Source organism: Mastacembelus armatus, chromosome 2, assembly GCF_900324485.2.
Source record: "Mastacembelus armatus chromosome 2, fMasArm1.2, whole genome shotgun sequence".
Classification (NCBI taxonomy): Eukaryota; Metazoa; Chordata; class Actinopteri; order Synbranchiformes; family Mastacembelidae; genus Mastacembelus; species Mastacembelus armatus.
In genome coordinates, this window is record NC_046634.1 from 2,914,021 (window position 1) to 2,926,860 (window position 12,840).

At 42.3% G+C, this 12,840-nt stretch overlaps 3 protein-coding genes across 3 annotated transcripts; 1 reads left to right on the plus strand and 2 right to left on the minus strand.

The window, feature by feature from the left end:
* Positions 1-1,613: 1,613 nt before the first annotated feature.
* LOC113127321 (gap junction alpha-3 protein-like) lies at positions 1,614-3,392 on the minus strand. Its single transcript, XM_026301794.1, has 3 exons — positions 3,324-3,392; positions 2,604-3,160; positions 1,614-2,451 (listed from the first exon to the last, which is right to left on the minus strand). The coding sequence occupies exons 1-3, from the start codon at positions 3,390-3,392 to the stop codon at positions 1,614-1,616; spliced, it is 1,464 nt and encodes a 487-aa protein (XP_026157579.1).
* Positions 3,393-6,942: 3,550 nt separating this feature from the next.
* Positions 6,943-8,470, minus strand: LOC113127335 (gap junction beta-1 protein-like). The gene is made up of 5 exons (XM_026301810.1): positions 8,300-8,470; positions 7,986-8,138; positions 7,534-7,682; positions 7,217-7,448; positions 6,943-7,110 (listed from the first exon to the last, which is right to left on the minus strand). The coding sequence occupies exons 1-4, from the start codon at positions 8,468-8,470 to the stop codon at positions 7,238-7,240; spliced, it is 684 nt and encodes a 227-aa protein (XP_026157595.1). The 3' UTR covers positions 6,943-7,110; positions 7,217-7,237.
* A 2,727-nt stretch (positions 8,471-11,197) lies between these two features.
* Positions 11,198-12,515, plus strand: sap18 (Sin3A-associated protein). The gene is made up of 4 exons (XM_026301814.1): positions 11,198-11,375; positions 11,681-11,790; positions 11,986-12,108; positions 12,225-12,515. The coding sequence occupies exons 1-4, from the start codon at positions 11,304-11,306 to the stop codon at positions 12,379-12,381; spliced, it is 462 nt and encodes a 153-aa protein (XP_026157599.1). The 5' UTR covers positions 11,198-11,303; the 3' UTR covers positions 12,382-12,515.
* The last annotated feature ends 325 nt before the right edge of the window (positions 12,516-12,840 follow it).

Here is a 12,840-nt window from a genome sequence, read left to right on the forward strand (position 1 = left end):
GAAAAAAGCTTGCACATGGACAAAACTAAGTTAAACTAAATGTTAAACTAAATCTCTCTATAATTTCATTTGGTTATTTTAGTTATGGTTTTCAAATGCTAATTTAGGCATGGTAAATTAGGTGATATAACCTAGCACTTATATAGTTTTTTGTTTTTGATTTTTTTGCCCAGAGAGAGAGAGACAAAGATGTACAAATAATTCTGTTTAATAAATTAAAGCTGCTGGGAAGTTGCTGTAAGGAAATGTGGAACCTATACTTTTTTTTTTGTAATTTTTTTTCTTTGGCAGGATTCAATGGTAAGAACAGGAAAAACAAAACATCTATTGAGAAATAACAAAAATAAAAAATGATCACTTTTTTTTTTTTTTAGATCATATTGCTTTCGTTTTTTCAAAAAATCTAAACACTGTTTTGAATTCCACAGCTAATCCTAAAATGAATTCCTATACAGAACAACTAGGGGAACTTGACAGTTCTGTAACACACTGCAAACACAAGCATCAGAAATAAGATTTACTGATTTTTTTTAGGCTCTGTTCAAGCTGCGAGGCCTAAACTTGCTCAGTAAAGAAATGTAGATTAGGATTTGGATGTTTTTCTATTTGCCTGAATTTCAAACATTGGAGTTTTGCATAGTTATCAGTGGTGTCAATGTCATAAAACACATTGAGGCAGTTTTTTATTTTCTTGGAAGTCTATAAATTGCAGCTTGATTAGAAACAGACGTCTTTATTTTAAAATATAGGGAGTTCTCTATAATATCCTGTAGTGCCTATGAATAATATTAACCAAGATATTTATAATCTTTATATAGTTTACCCTGATGAAACTGCATAGATGTTACTGTGTAAACATTAAAATAAATTAAGATGCCTAAACTCACACACACATGCACACACACACACACAGCCTGTGAAGCCTTACGACTACGTCTCAGGGCAGGACCACTGCTTTTTTTTTTTTGGCTTTGCTCTAGTTGTCTGCTCAGTCCTAAAATCAGTGCATCCCTCTCTTCATTGAAACTCCAGGCTGGGTAAGAGCAGCACACACACAGACATATTCAACAGACACACGGCTCCATCAAGTCACAAAAAAAAAAAAAAAAAAAGAAAACTAAATAAAAGTGCAAACCTCCTCCTCTGATGTCTTCCAGCAAAGAACAGAAGAAAGATGGAAAGTATACAGTATTGCTGCCTCTACTCCTAGTCTTAGTAGTCAGTCCAATCGGCACCTGTATTATCATCATCAACACTGGAACCTTTCTATAGTTGTGTCTGGATTAGTAATATATAAATACTGTAGGTATGTTTGTGATTCCAATAATCGTCCCTATACACCTCCCATCTCCTTTAAATACAATGACCAGAAGATAGTGGCAGTCATGTTTCTTCTATAGCAAGCAACTATGTTGCAACTATGCAACTTGGTTTTGAAAGTGACTTCCATTTTACCTGCTGTTTGAACGTAGTCAGTTCTATTATTGTATGTCTGCAGTCTTTTGCTGGAGGATATGCTTATGTGTGGTTTCATGCCGTTGTGCATATATGAAGGTTTTCTGTGTGTATACAGCATGTGTGTAGTTGTGTAAATGTGTGAATGTGTGTTTTAGCTACACTGCCAGGTCATCACGTCGAGCTTGGACAACTCTGCTCCTGCTGGCCCGACCTGGTCTCCAGATGTGTGTCGCCGTGGCAGCAGGAGGCTGATGCAGCTCCTCCCTGGTAACCATGGTGAAGTCATCCTCTGGGGCCGTATGAGCTACTGTGGTGGTTTCCTCATCCACTGCTGTCTCCTCCAGCGTGAGGGGGGAACGAAGGGTACTACGAGGATGTGCAAGAAACACTGAACGTTGTGGAAGTGATGGGGTTGTTTCCTTTTCAGCAGAGGACGACGTGGAGGTGCGTGGAGAGGGAAGAGGAGGAGGAGGAGGACAGGAGGAGTTGGCGTTTTTCCCATCAACACTGCAGAGCTCCAGTGTAACGTTACTCCAGTTCTGCTCCGTTGTCGTCATCGGCCTGTGGCGTCCTACACTCACTTTATCAATGCTGCTATAAAACGAAGTGGGCAGGGCCCCCAACAAGAAGTTGCCCGTGCGATTCATCTTCAGTGCAGTGGACCTGGGGGCGGTGCTGGAACTTAAGGATATCACTGAGGATGAGGCCTCTACTGGACTGTAGGCTCCTCCCTCAGTTGCTCCACGCTTCACCACGCTGGCGTATACTGGCAGACAGTCGAGGACCGATGGAGAGGTCTGCTCAGGAATTGTCTCTGTGTCCCCAGGCTCATCTGCACGCAGGCACCGTGACTGGTCATCAGGTACAAACTCATTGGTTAGTCCCTGCTTGACTTTCCTCAAGCCCAGGTGGAAGATCTCTAGCAGGTTGAGGACCAGAGAGACACAAGCAACCACCAGCATGAAGATGATGAAGATTGTCTTTTCAGTGGGCCTAGGACAAAAAGGAAACAAAAATTGACTTAATTCTCAAATAAAAACAAAAAGTCGTATCACTTTGTATTGAAAATGAACAAAGACACAAGCATAAGAAGAAAATCAACACACAAAGAAAGACAAACGCTCTGACAAACTCCTCCTCCTAACCTGGAGATGAAGCAGTCCACAGTATTGGGGCAGGGCCAGCGGTTACATTTGTACAAGGGCCTCAGCTGAAAGCCATAGAGGAAGTACTGTCCCAGGATGAAGCCCACCTCAAGCAGAGTCTTGAAGATGATGTTGAAGATGTAGGTCCTCAATAACGCTCCACGGATCCGGATCTTCCCATGCTCATCGCGAATTGGTGGCTTGTCCTTTTTCCCTCCTCTGTCTCCATCACCTGCTCCATTGTGGCAGAGAGGGTCATGGTCCTCCTGGTGCCCACCGGCCTTTCTGAGCTCCTCCTCCCTCTCTCTCCTCTTCTCCTCCATGCGGACAATGTGCAGCACATGGCCCAGGTAGATGAGGGTGGGTGTTGAGACAAAAATGATCTGCAGCACCCAGAAGCGGATGTGTGAGATTGGGAATGCCTCATCATAGCAGACATTCTCGCAACCGGGCTGTTGGGTGTTACAGGTGAAGTCTGACTGCTCGTCACCCCAGACCTCCTCGGCTGCTGCGCCAAGCACCAAGATGCGGAAAATGAAAAGGACGGTCAACCAAACCTGAGGAGGAAGCACAGAAGAATCAACAGATGAATTAGATTTGAATTAGAAGGTCAGATACTACACAATCTTAAGACTCTTGAGCTGTAGGGATGTGAATTTAGTCTAAAAAACACTGATACAATTTCACATTTGTGAAGTTAATCGTTCACCAGTCACTCACTTTCCCGATCACAGTGGAGTGTTCTTGAGCATTCTCCAGTAGGCGCCCTAGAAAGCTCCAGTCACCCATGCTTCACTTGATTTTCTAGCCTAGAGAGAAAATAATCAGGTGAACACATGAAGCCCCTGTGAGGAGTTACAGGAGTGCTGCCATTCGCACTGGAAGTTGGGAAAGAAAATGCCTAAACCAGGCTTTGAGGTCAGAAGAGAAAACCAAAAAGGGCCATAAAAACGAAGCAGAAAGCAGACTCACTAAAACTGCTGCTGTATTGTCAGTGATCCATCGACCAGAGACCGGATGAAAAGATATCTGGGAAGAGGAAAAAAAAAATTCTCTTATACCACACAATAGTCTTATTTATATTCAAATTTCACAAATATAAATTAATATCACCACTTTAAAGTAGCAAAACTCTTACTAAAGATGTGTAATTTGATAAACCAGATGCAAATACAGTTTGAGATCTGTAAGGAGAACATGCTTCTCAGCATATTTCAGCATTTCTGTGCTGCAGTGTCTTGGTATGACTGACTTACATCTGCAGACAAAGGAACATCGGTCCATTTACTGGCTATGCTCTAATCCTTATAATAATGTATCAGTTTGCATATATGTTTGTATTTGTCTGTGTTTATGCATATCAGAAAAAAAATGTATGTGCATGCCTGATTCTTTCTATATGTGCAGTACATTCGCATACAGAGGTACACGTGTCTGTGTACGCGCGCGCGTGTGTGTGTGTGTGTGTGTGTGTGTGTGTGTGTGTTTGTGCTATAACACTGGCTGGCTAGTGGACAATGTCTGGCCATCTGGGGGAAGTAAATGAGTGGATAACGTGTTGTCCCAGTTGAATGCTGGTCTCATCACATCCCAGGAATGCTGAGGAGGGCAAATGTTTGCCTGGGATCGACTGACATGTACACACACACACGCGCAGTCAAAGTATTGGAGCATACACTACCTTTGTGTATCTTCACCACCGAACCGTTACAGCTGACTGCAACACCATCAGTAACTCCACTTGCTTCTAATATTAACTGTAAAACTAAGACTATACAATTTGCCCATATGGAAACAAGAAGTATCCATTTATTGACACATTTAAAAAAAGAAGAGATACATGCACAATCAGTGAGAGTACCACACCCACACTTAAGCATATGTCAACAAGTGTAATGAAATTACGAACTGTTAAAGTTCCCCAAATCCATCACAGCAAATATGTCATAGCTACTCAGACAAACAAAGTCTACATAGATTTTGTAACTTTTCCAAAACCCCAGCTAAACAAAGAAACATATGAAGAGACTAATTAACTGCCTACTATAAGAGTGGTATGTGTACATGTACATGATGTGTTGACGTGATGAAATACCATCTGTCATGACAGACAATAGAGAAGCTGCCAGATGGACATTGTCCTGGCTGGCTTGTGCTTTTGATGGATCAGAGGTCTTTGTGCCAAAACAGCCCAAACAGTTAACTCCTGGCCTGCCGTGTGCACCCTGAACACTTTAAGATATGCAGACAGTGGCCACGGTCACATTAAAGTCTATTCTGTTCATTACCAACATAATCAAGTCATCCAGATTTAGGTTGACTCACAGGTAAGTTCCCATAGCTGAGTTACGCAATGTACTGAACACATGATCTATATGTTGAAGGAATGACGGACAGGAGACCAAACGCATGAGGATATGCAGAAATTGCACCTGGTGCATCAGATGTCTTGAGGCACATAAAGGTGCATAAAGTGTTGAAAAGCATGTATTAAGAAATATAAAGCTGTACAAAGATAAAGCATAGGTGCTTGAACTACATGCAAGGGTTTGTAAATGTACAGAAAATTGAACAGCTAAATATAAATATATAAATATAATGATTTCAATGTGTAACAACGTGTATGTAAAACTTTATAAAGGTGTCGCGTAGCAGAAATGTAAGTAAAGCTTGATATAAGTGTACAAATATACACAACATTGTCAAACTGCACCGTGGAGACTCAAAAAAAAAAAGCACATGCTTTGGTCCTAAAGAATGAAACATCCCAGAATAAACTGCAAACAATCATTTCAACAAAGAAGAGCAACTTCAAGGTGTTTGCAACGAATTACAAAGAACAGGGCAGTGATGATGGTTGCCCTAACTCTCCCTGTAAGAAGCTGCAGTGGGTCATGTTAATATTAGAAATGACAGGTAGAAAGAAAACCCTGCATGACATGAGGCCTCACCTGTACTACCTACATAGAACCTCCTATTGGAGGTTCTGTCGTAGACATATGTTATGACTAATACATGGAGATAGCAGTATATGGAATCAACATCCAAATACACATGGCACCAGGTCAGACTGGATTATTTTCACAAATCTAATTACGGTGGCCCTACAAGGCCAAAACAACATTACCAACAGCGGAAGGCAGCTGTGACTGTTGATGATTAACTAAGTTTGCTCGTTTAAACAAATTCAAAGTTACCGAAAAGTTTTCACCTTTCACGACGCCAATTGGTAAACAAGACAATAAATCATTTAACAGCTGGAACAACTGGTTTCTGTTCAGGACCAGGTCGAATGTGTTAATTGGTAGCCAATCTGGCCAGTAAAGTCACGCAACAGTAATGTCTTCCCGTCTCTCCCACAGGGCCATGAACGCAGGGTGAGATGGAAGGATGATAATCCCTCCTCTTCCCTCCCCCTCAGCCAGCTGCACCACCCCAGCCTCCACCTGCTTACCCTCTGAAACACGTCTCCCTCCCGGGGCAGCGCGCTTCTTCTCCCACTTTTTCTTCTTCTTCTTTCTGTGACGCCCACAGGTGCGCCCGAGGAGGGAGGGAGAGACACCCGGAGAGGACCAGGGAGTGAGAGGTTGCGACACGCTCCAGGCTACAGAACAAAAGGCGCATGTGCAACGTTATGGCCAAGGCCATGCGCCAATGTCACATCGTTGTGGCCCCGTGCGTGCGGGCGCACAAGAGGGGGTGATGGGAGAGCGGGGGCGTCGCGGGGGGGGTTACGCGTTTGTGTGCGCGCTGGTGGATAGAAGCAGCTGCATTAGGTGCCTGAGAAAACCAAGTTTAAAACACTTTAAAACAAACATTAAAAGATGCTTAATGTTTGTTGATAAGACCCTATAAGACCCTTTGTCTTGATTATCGACATGTAGATCATCAAAAACCTGCTGGAATTCTACTTAAGCTCATTTTCACATAGACAGCTAAGACCAACTGCAGACAACACACAACATTACTGTGATTTAAATCTTTAATAAAACAATTAGTCTAACACAGAACGAATATAAGATGAAACTTAGTGAGAAGTGTTGTGTAACTTATTGTTTATAGGCTGACATATGTATAGCTCTGAAATGTGTTATGTTTTCCTGTTGCCCAGTAGATGGCATGGTGGCTCTAAATCCTACAGTACCACAATTATAAACACACTGATTATGTGTCTAAATAAGTATCCCATTGTACAGTTCTAATATAAAACCCAAACAAATTATTGATGTGTAAACTCAAACAATATCATGTACAAATACAAATTTGAGTTGTTGACACCTTCTCCACCCTTTGCATGTTAGGTTTGACATTGGGTATCATATTAAATGTCCTCTATATTTACACAATTGAGTCACTGACATGTATTTATGTAGCTTATGCAAATTGTTTTAATGTTTCATTCACCTTATTGTGTCTACCTCATGGTGAAACAAATAACGTAAGGTTTGTTTTATTCTGCATCCTCTCTCTCCTGGATTTCCTGCAGGATTTCTTCTCCTTCTGACCCCTGGAAAAAAAGAAGGTAAACATGGACTTTTCCTAATTTTCTGCCTGTTGAGAATAAAATTATAAATTGATTCAATAATTAATGAATGAATCAGTTGATTAATCACCTGACTGACTGAATAATACTTCTACCTCGTGATGGCCTTGGCGACAAGGTAGGCAAGTTCAACTATGTTGAGCACTATGCAGACGGAGGAGGCAGCGGCCATGAAAATGGTGAAGATGGTTTTCTCTGTGGGGCGTGAGATGAAACAGTCCACCAGGTTAGGACAAGGCCACTGGTCACACTTCACCAGCCGAGGCATCTGGAAACCATCGTAAACCACATACAGGGTGTACCTGGGGAGGCAAAGATGCATATTGAACCTTTATACCAAATCAGCAATATGGCAGACTGGAAGAAATCCAGAACCTCAGATCTTACATAAAGCCGCCCTCAAACAGCAACTTGAACACCAAGCTGGAGGCATATGTCCACCAGAGGGCGCCAGCAATCGGGAGTCTCCGCTTCTTCAGAGTCTCCAACTCTTCCTCCTGATCTTTGTGGCTGAGGAATCCAGCTCTACCTGAGCTCTGTCACACAGGATGACATGACAAAACAAGCCATGATATGAAACGACATGTCAGATGTCAGAATCGACAGGGGAATACAAAATATGTCACAAGATGAGGCATGACAAGACTTCAGACACAGACGCTACAAGACAAGAAAAGACAAAGGCAAAAACATCAAGACAACAAACCATGACAAAAGGTTGAGAAGACAGCGTAGAACGTGACAAGGTATGGGATCAAATGGCATAACATTTTATGAAACAGTAGGCTTCTCTTTCAACAAGGTGGCCGTTCAATGACAAACCCTAACAGCACACACACCCGCAGGAGCCTCTTCTTATCCCTGTGGTTCCGATAGGCCACGTACACTGCAACCAGGAACGTTGGAGTGGAGACAAAGACAAGCTGAAGACACCAGAGACGGATGTGGGAGACAGGAAAGAAGCGATCATAGCAGACGTTTTCACAGCCGGGCTGAAAAACAGGCACAGTTGAATTGTATGTCTGTGTTATGTTGTGGAGATGCTTCAGGATAAATGACACAGTTCCAATAATCATGATGATATCTCACATACTCTACACCAAAGTGAAAAGACATGTAAAAGATGGATGAGATCAGTGACTGGGTGTCACACCTGTTGTGTGTTGCAGGTGAAGTCAGACTGCTCGTCTCCCCAGACACTCTCAGCAGCGACAACCAGCACCATGACCCGGAAAAGAAACAGCACAGAGAGCCAGACTTTACCCAGGCTGGTGGAGTGACGGTTCGCCCCAACTAACTGGGCGTACAAACCGGGCCACGACATCCTGGGGAATCAGAACAAGTAATGGGAATGGGAACCGTAATGTTAAAGTCAGAGAAGAAGGCTGTTACTTCAAACACGGCAGAGGAAAGTGATCACAGTGTTCATTAGTGTAATTTTGGTTTTTCTTACTTCTGTGTGCAAGTGACAGAGAAGACAAAAGTGGAGAAAGATGAAAGCAGAGCGACAAAACAAAGAGGAAGAGGGTGAAAAGGAATGAAACTGAGAGGAGGAGGAGTGAAGGCCCAGCGCCAACATTCATGTGAACTGATGAACCTCTCTGCCCACTGTGGACTGTACTGAACTGAGCCCACTCAACTAAAAACACACTAAACACACTGTACAAAGACACACTACTACAGTTCTCACCGAGTCTCACCGCTCACCCTGAGTGACTGATTTACTGATGATTTTAATTACATAAAATACTGATATAACAGCTATAAAATGTGCAATATGTCTATTACATTCATTGAGAATACGTGTTTTCACTTGTAGAAATTTAACCCCAAACTGTAACAAATATAATGATGATGAATAATCATCTAAAATGAGCAATTTAGGATTATTTCAGTGCCTGTTTTAAATACAAAAATAAAAGTCTTCTCACCTTTTATCTGAAGAGTCAGGTTCTTAGCAGGAAAATATTCCACATGGTCCTGTCCAGCATGAAAACACACACGCAGCTCACAGGAAAATCAGTTCTGACACATTCAAAATAAAAAATAAAATAAATAGAGACTGGAGTCTGTATGAGATACTCTGAACCAAACACAAACCTGCAGCTGTTGCTTCCTTTGCATAAAAAAAAAAAGATGCTTCTCAAAGTGTGAAGTCAGCCAGAATAAAATAATGACTTCCTACCAGGTCTTTCAAAATAAAACCTCACAGTGGTAAAGCTGTGGCAATGTCTTAGAGAAGGTCTCATAGTTGTGCTTCCATAAATTTCGGATTCATAAAACACGAGTTTAAAAAAAACAGTGTTTTGCTGAGAGATATCCTTCGTATTAATAACTTTAAGTAATTTAATTCTAAACAACGCTGGATCCTAAACTTCACGCCGTTTATTACACCTTCCCTGCCTCCTACTTCAAACCCCACACCTCCAGTCACATAGTCATGCAGTGTGGCTCTAGGTGTATGTTTGTGTGTGACTGTAACTGGACACAGGTAGAGAGTCAAAGGGTCTTTTCAGAGTCGACCCATCACTTGGCAGTAGTCAGCGTGCAGGAAGGACAGTGCAGCTCTGTGTGCTGCTAATGACTGTGAGTGATGAGCTTTCCCACTGTTTGTTGAACTGTGGGAGCAACTTCCTCTCAGTTGACACTGTTGCTGCTCACAGAAGAGAAATGAAAACCTCTAAACAAGCTGGATCAATGCTGGGACAAGGCTGTAACCTGGAATGCAAAGCTCTGCAGCCAATGCTGCACAATTACATTAGTGAAAATGAATTTTTAAGAATTATTTCATTACAAAATGTCCTTTCATAAATAATGAAGTGATGCTTTCTCTTGGGGAATTACCAACATTGTATTAAGACTCTCCTTTATATCACTGAATATATGACCTGTCACATGAACAGCAAGAGGTAATAAAAAAAAATCCTGGTTTGAGACAGAGAGGGCGTTAGTGATTCTAATAGAGTCATTAGGGGAAATAACACTGACACTTATTCCTGATGCATATCAATGAATGGATATCAGTGTCAGGGCCAGACTCAAAGACCCACTGTTGGATATGTGAACCAGTACAGGGCTAAAAAAAAAAAAACAGAGGGAGAAAGGCTGGTGGACTGGGCGGGAGGTTGGTCACACAAAGTGAATGAGAAGGGAGAAAGAGAGAGAGAGGTAAAACAGAGCTGATTGTTAGAGTAGCTTCTGATCCCTGGTCAGCCAGCCAGCTGGAGAACAGAGGGAGCCAGTGTCTCTATACACACTGTACAAACACACACTGTACAACATTCACATATATGTCACTGAAAAAATGACACACACACAAACGCACTGAATGAGGGGGAGAGCAGCATGTGACTGAATAGTGTGTCTCAGTTCTCTAGGTGGGCTTGGCTCACTGATCCTGGATCAGCACTCGACTGTGATCTGTACAAGTGTTAGTAGTTTATGGGTGAATTTCCTTCAGTGCGTCTAGACTTCTTTACAGACAGTGGTGCCTCATAAAGGAATAAAACACTGACTACTGTCCATTCAGTGGGGATACTCACTAAAATTAGCCTACAGTTAAGGGAAGACTGAAAGTAGACTACAAGAGTGTAATGCTGTTGTTTTTAGAAGTGGACTAAAATAAGACACAACTGAAATAGTCGTCACATACCAGTAACGATCAGAGAGATTTCAATTTAACTGGATCATGCACTGAATTATCACAGTAGGCATAAAATCTACACAGCTTGGTATTCTGAAATACTTTCTATAAGCCATAAGGCACAGATGTCACATATTCCAAAGACATAGTTGAGTTCAGTTCAGGGATTTGCTCAATCCATTAGACACAAATCAAAACTGTCTTACATTTAATATAATATAGTTAACATTTTGTTGTAACGTGTATTGGAGAATATATGACTAACATGTATTGATCAAATGATATAACAACATTTCTAATGTAATTTGTGGTAATTAAGTCTTGTAAATATAATTCATTATATAATTTAAATACACCCACACCACTAGGCGGCGATACAGCCGCGAGGTCACAGAGTGGAGACCGGAAGCGGAAACGGTTTCTGTCGTTGGTTGCTGCAGTTACGATAAAATATCCACGCACTGGGTTTTTAGTCGCCACCTAAGTGTTTTATTACATCAGTAAAATATAAAACATGGCCCTTGAATCGCGGATCACACAGGAAGAAATCAAGAAGGAACCAGAGAAGCCCATTGACCGAGAAAAGGTAAGTTTGAAGGCGGGATTTTCGTTCGCAGCCTGTTGTAGCTTGTTTCCCTGGTTTTGTTAGCCCCACATGCTAACAGCTAGGAGAGTCATTCATTTCTGCAGGTAGCAATAAATATAAGAAATTACAGGCTTAGTTTTAAATGGCTTGTTAACATTGTTTGACTGGAGACGTGTCAGTGAAAAAACAGTCTAAACGCTTTATTGGGTACGAGACGTGCTCTGATTGTGTGACCTATGCAGCTATTGTCACTGACGGTATATTGGCGTGGGTCGGTCCTGGTGTGATGTGTGTTTTTGCCTCAGACCTGCCCTCTTCTGCTGCGAGTCTTCACCACCAACAGCGGCAGACACCACAGGGTGGATGAGTTTGCTCGGGGCAACGTTCCCTCCAGTGAGCTGCAGATATACACATGGTGAGAACATGAGTGTTTCCTTCTTTCTGTGGGTCCTTATATGTCTCTCTCTCCATGGTGGCTGGTCCCTGCCTATGGGGCACCTCCCAGGTCATCCCTTGGTGGCCCATCCTGGAACTTGGCCTGGGTTCCCAGATGTAGATCTAAGCGTAGGAGCAGGTCTCTGATTTGTTGGCTTCTGGGTGTGTGTTTCAGGATGGATGCTACTCTGAAGGAGCTGACCAGCCTAGTGAAGGAGGTGTATCCAGAGGCCAGAAAAAAGGGGACCCACTTCAGCTTTGCCATTGTCTACCCCGACCCTAGAGGGAAAGTGTACAGGTTAGTATGATGCTACAGAGCGCATGTTGGCCTCTATGGGGCAGACCCCTTTCTACGTCGTGTGATGAAGATGTGTGCACAGCCAACTGGAAAATGTCTGTCTCTCCTCCCTTCAGGCTGAAAGACATCGGCAGCACTGTGTCTGGTAGGAAGGGCGCAGATGACTCCATGACGCTGCAGTCACAACGTTTCCAGATTGGAGACTACCTGGATATAGCTATCACACCACCCAACAGAGCCCCACCCCTTAGCACCCGCATGAGGCCATTCTGAACATACACACACACACCAACATGCTTACATCAACCAACACATCTAATTTAGTTTTTTCTCTTGCATGAACCTGATTTGTTTTTGCCTCATTTTATAAAGTGTGATATGTAATAAAGTTGTGATTTTTTTTTTTTTCCAGAGTTTTTGCCTCTTTGTGATTTACAAACCATGAGATGAATCTGAATTTCCTGTACATTCAGTTGCCTTTATATTATGGAAAATATTTTTAAACACACTGTACATTCCACATTTTAAACACAACTCTCTCTAGTCTCATATATTCAGCTGCACACAGTCAAACAGCCAGACCAGCACAGAAAAATAAAAGTATAAGTTTTCTGCCTCCAAAGAGGGGAGTCTTCACTAGCTTACGTGGTCTGTCTGCTGTCACCAAATTTCTCTCACTTGTCAGCAACAATAAACTTATTCTCTGATTTCTTTTTTTGGCACAGTGCCCAA

What these genes read in the sequence shown, in the direction of transcription:
- LOC113127321 (XM_026301794.1), bottom strand. Translation starts at nt 3,392, where the DNA reads ATGGGTGACTGGAGCTTTCTAGGGCGCCTACTGGAGAATGCTCAAGAA. An exon ending in ACTCCACTGTGATCGGGAAA is followed by an intron (nt 3,161 to 3,323) that starts GTGAGTGACTGG and finishes CTTCCTCCTCAG; the next exon opens with GTTTGGTTGACCGTCCTTTT. An exon ending in GTGGACTGCTTCATCTCCAG is followed by an intron (nt 2,452 to 2,603) that starts GTTAGGAGGAGG and finishes TTTTTGTCCTAG; the next exon opens with GCCCACTGAAAAGACAATCT.
- LOC113127335 (XM_026301810.1), bottom strand. Translation starts at nt 8,470, where the DNA reads ATGTCGTGGCCCGGTTTGTACGCCCAGTTAGTTGGGGCGAACCGTCAC. An exon ending in TCACCTGCAACACACAACAG is followed by an intron (nt 8,139 to 8,299) that starts GTGTGACACCCA and finishes CCTGTTTTTCAG; the next exon opens with CCCGGCTGTGAAAACGTCTG. An exon ending in CTGTTTGAGGGCGGCTTTAT is followed by an intron (nt 7,449 to 7,533) that starts GTAAGATCTGAG and finishes TTGCCTCCCCAG; the next exon opens with GTACACCCTGTATGTGGTTT.
- sap18 (XM_026301814.1), top strand. Translation starts at nt 11,304, where the DNA reads ATGGCCCTTGAATCGCGGATCACACAGGAAGAAATCAAGAAGGAACCA. An exon ending in GAGCTGCAGATATACACATG is followed by an intron (nt 11,791 to 11,985) that starts GTGAGAACATGA and finishes TGTGTGTTTCAG; the next exon opens with GATGGATGCTACTCTGAAGG. An exon ending in CCTAGAGGGAAAGTGTACAG is followed by an intron (nt 12,109 to 12,224) that starts GTTAGTATGATG and finishes TCCTCCCTTCAG; the next exon opens with GCTGAAAGACATCGGCAGCA.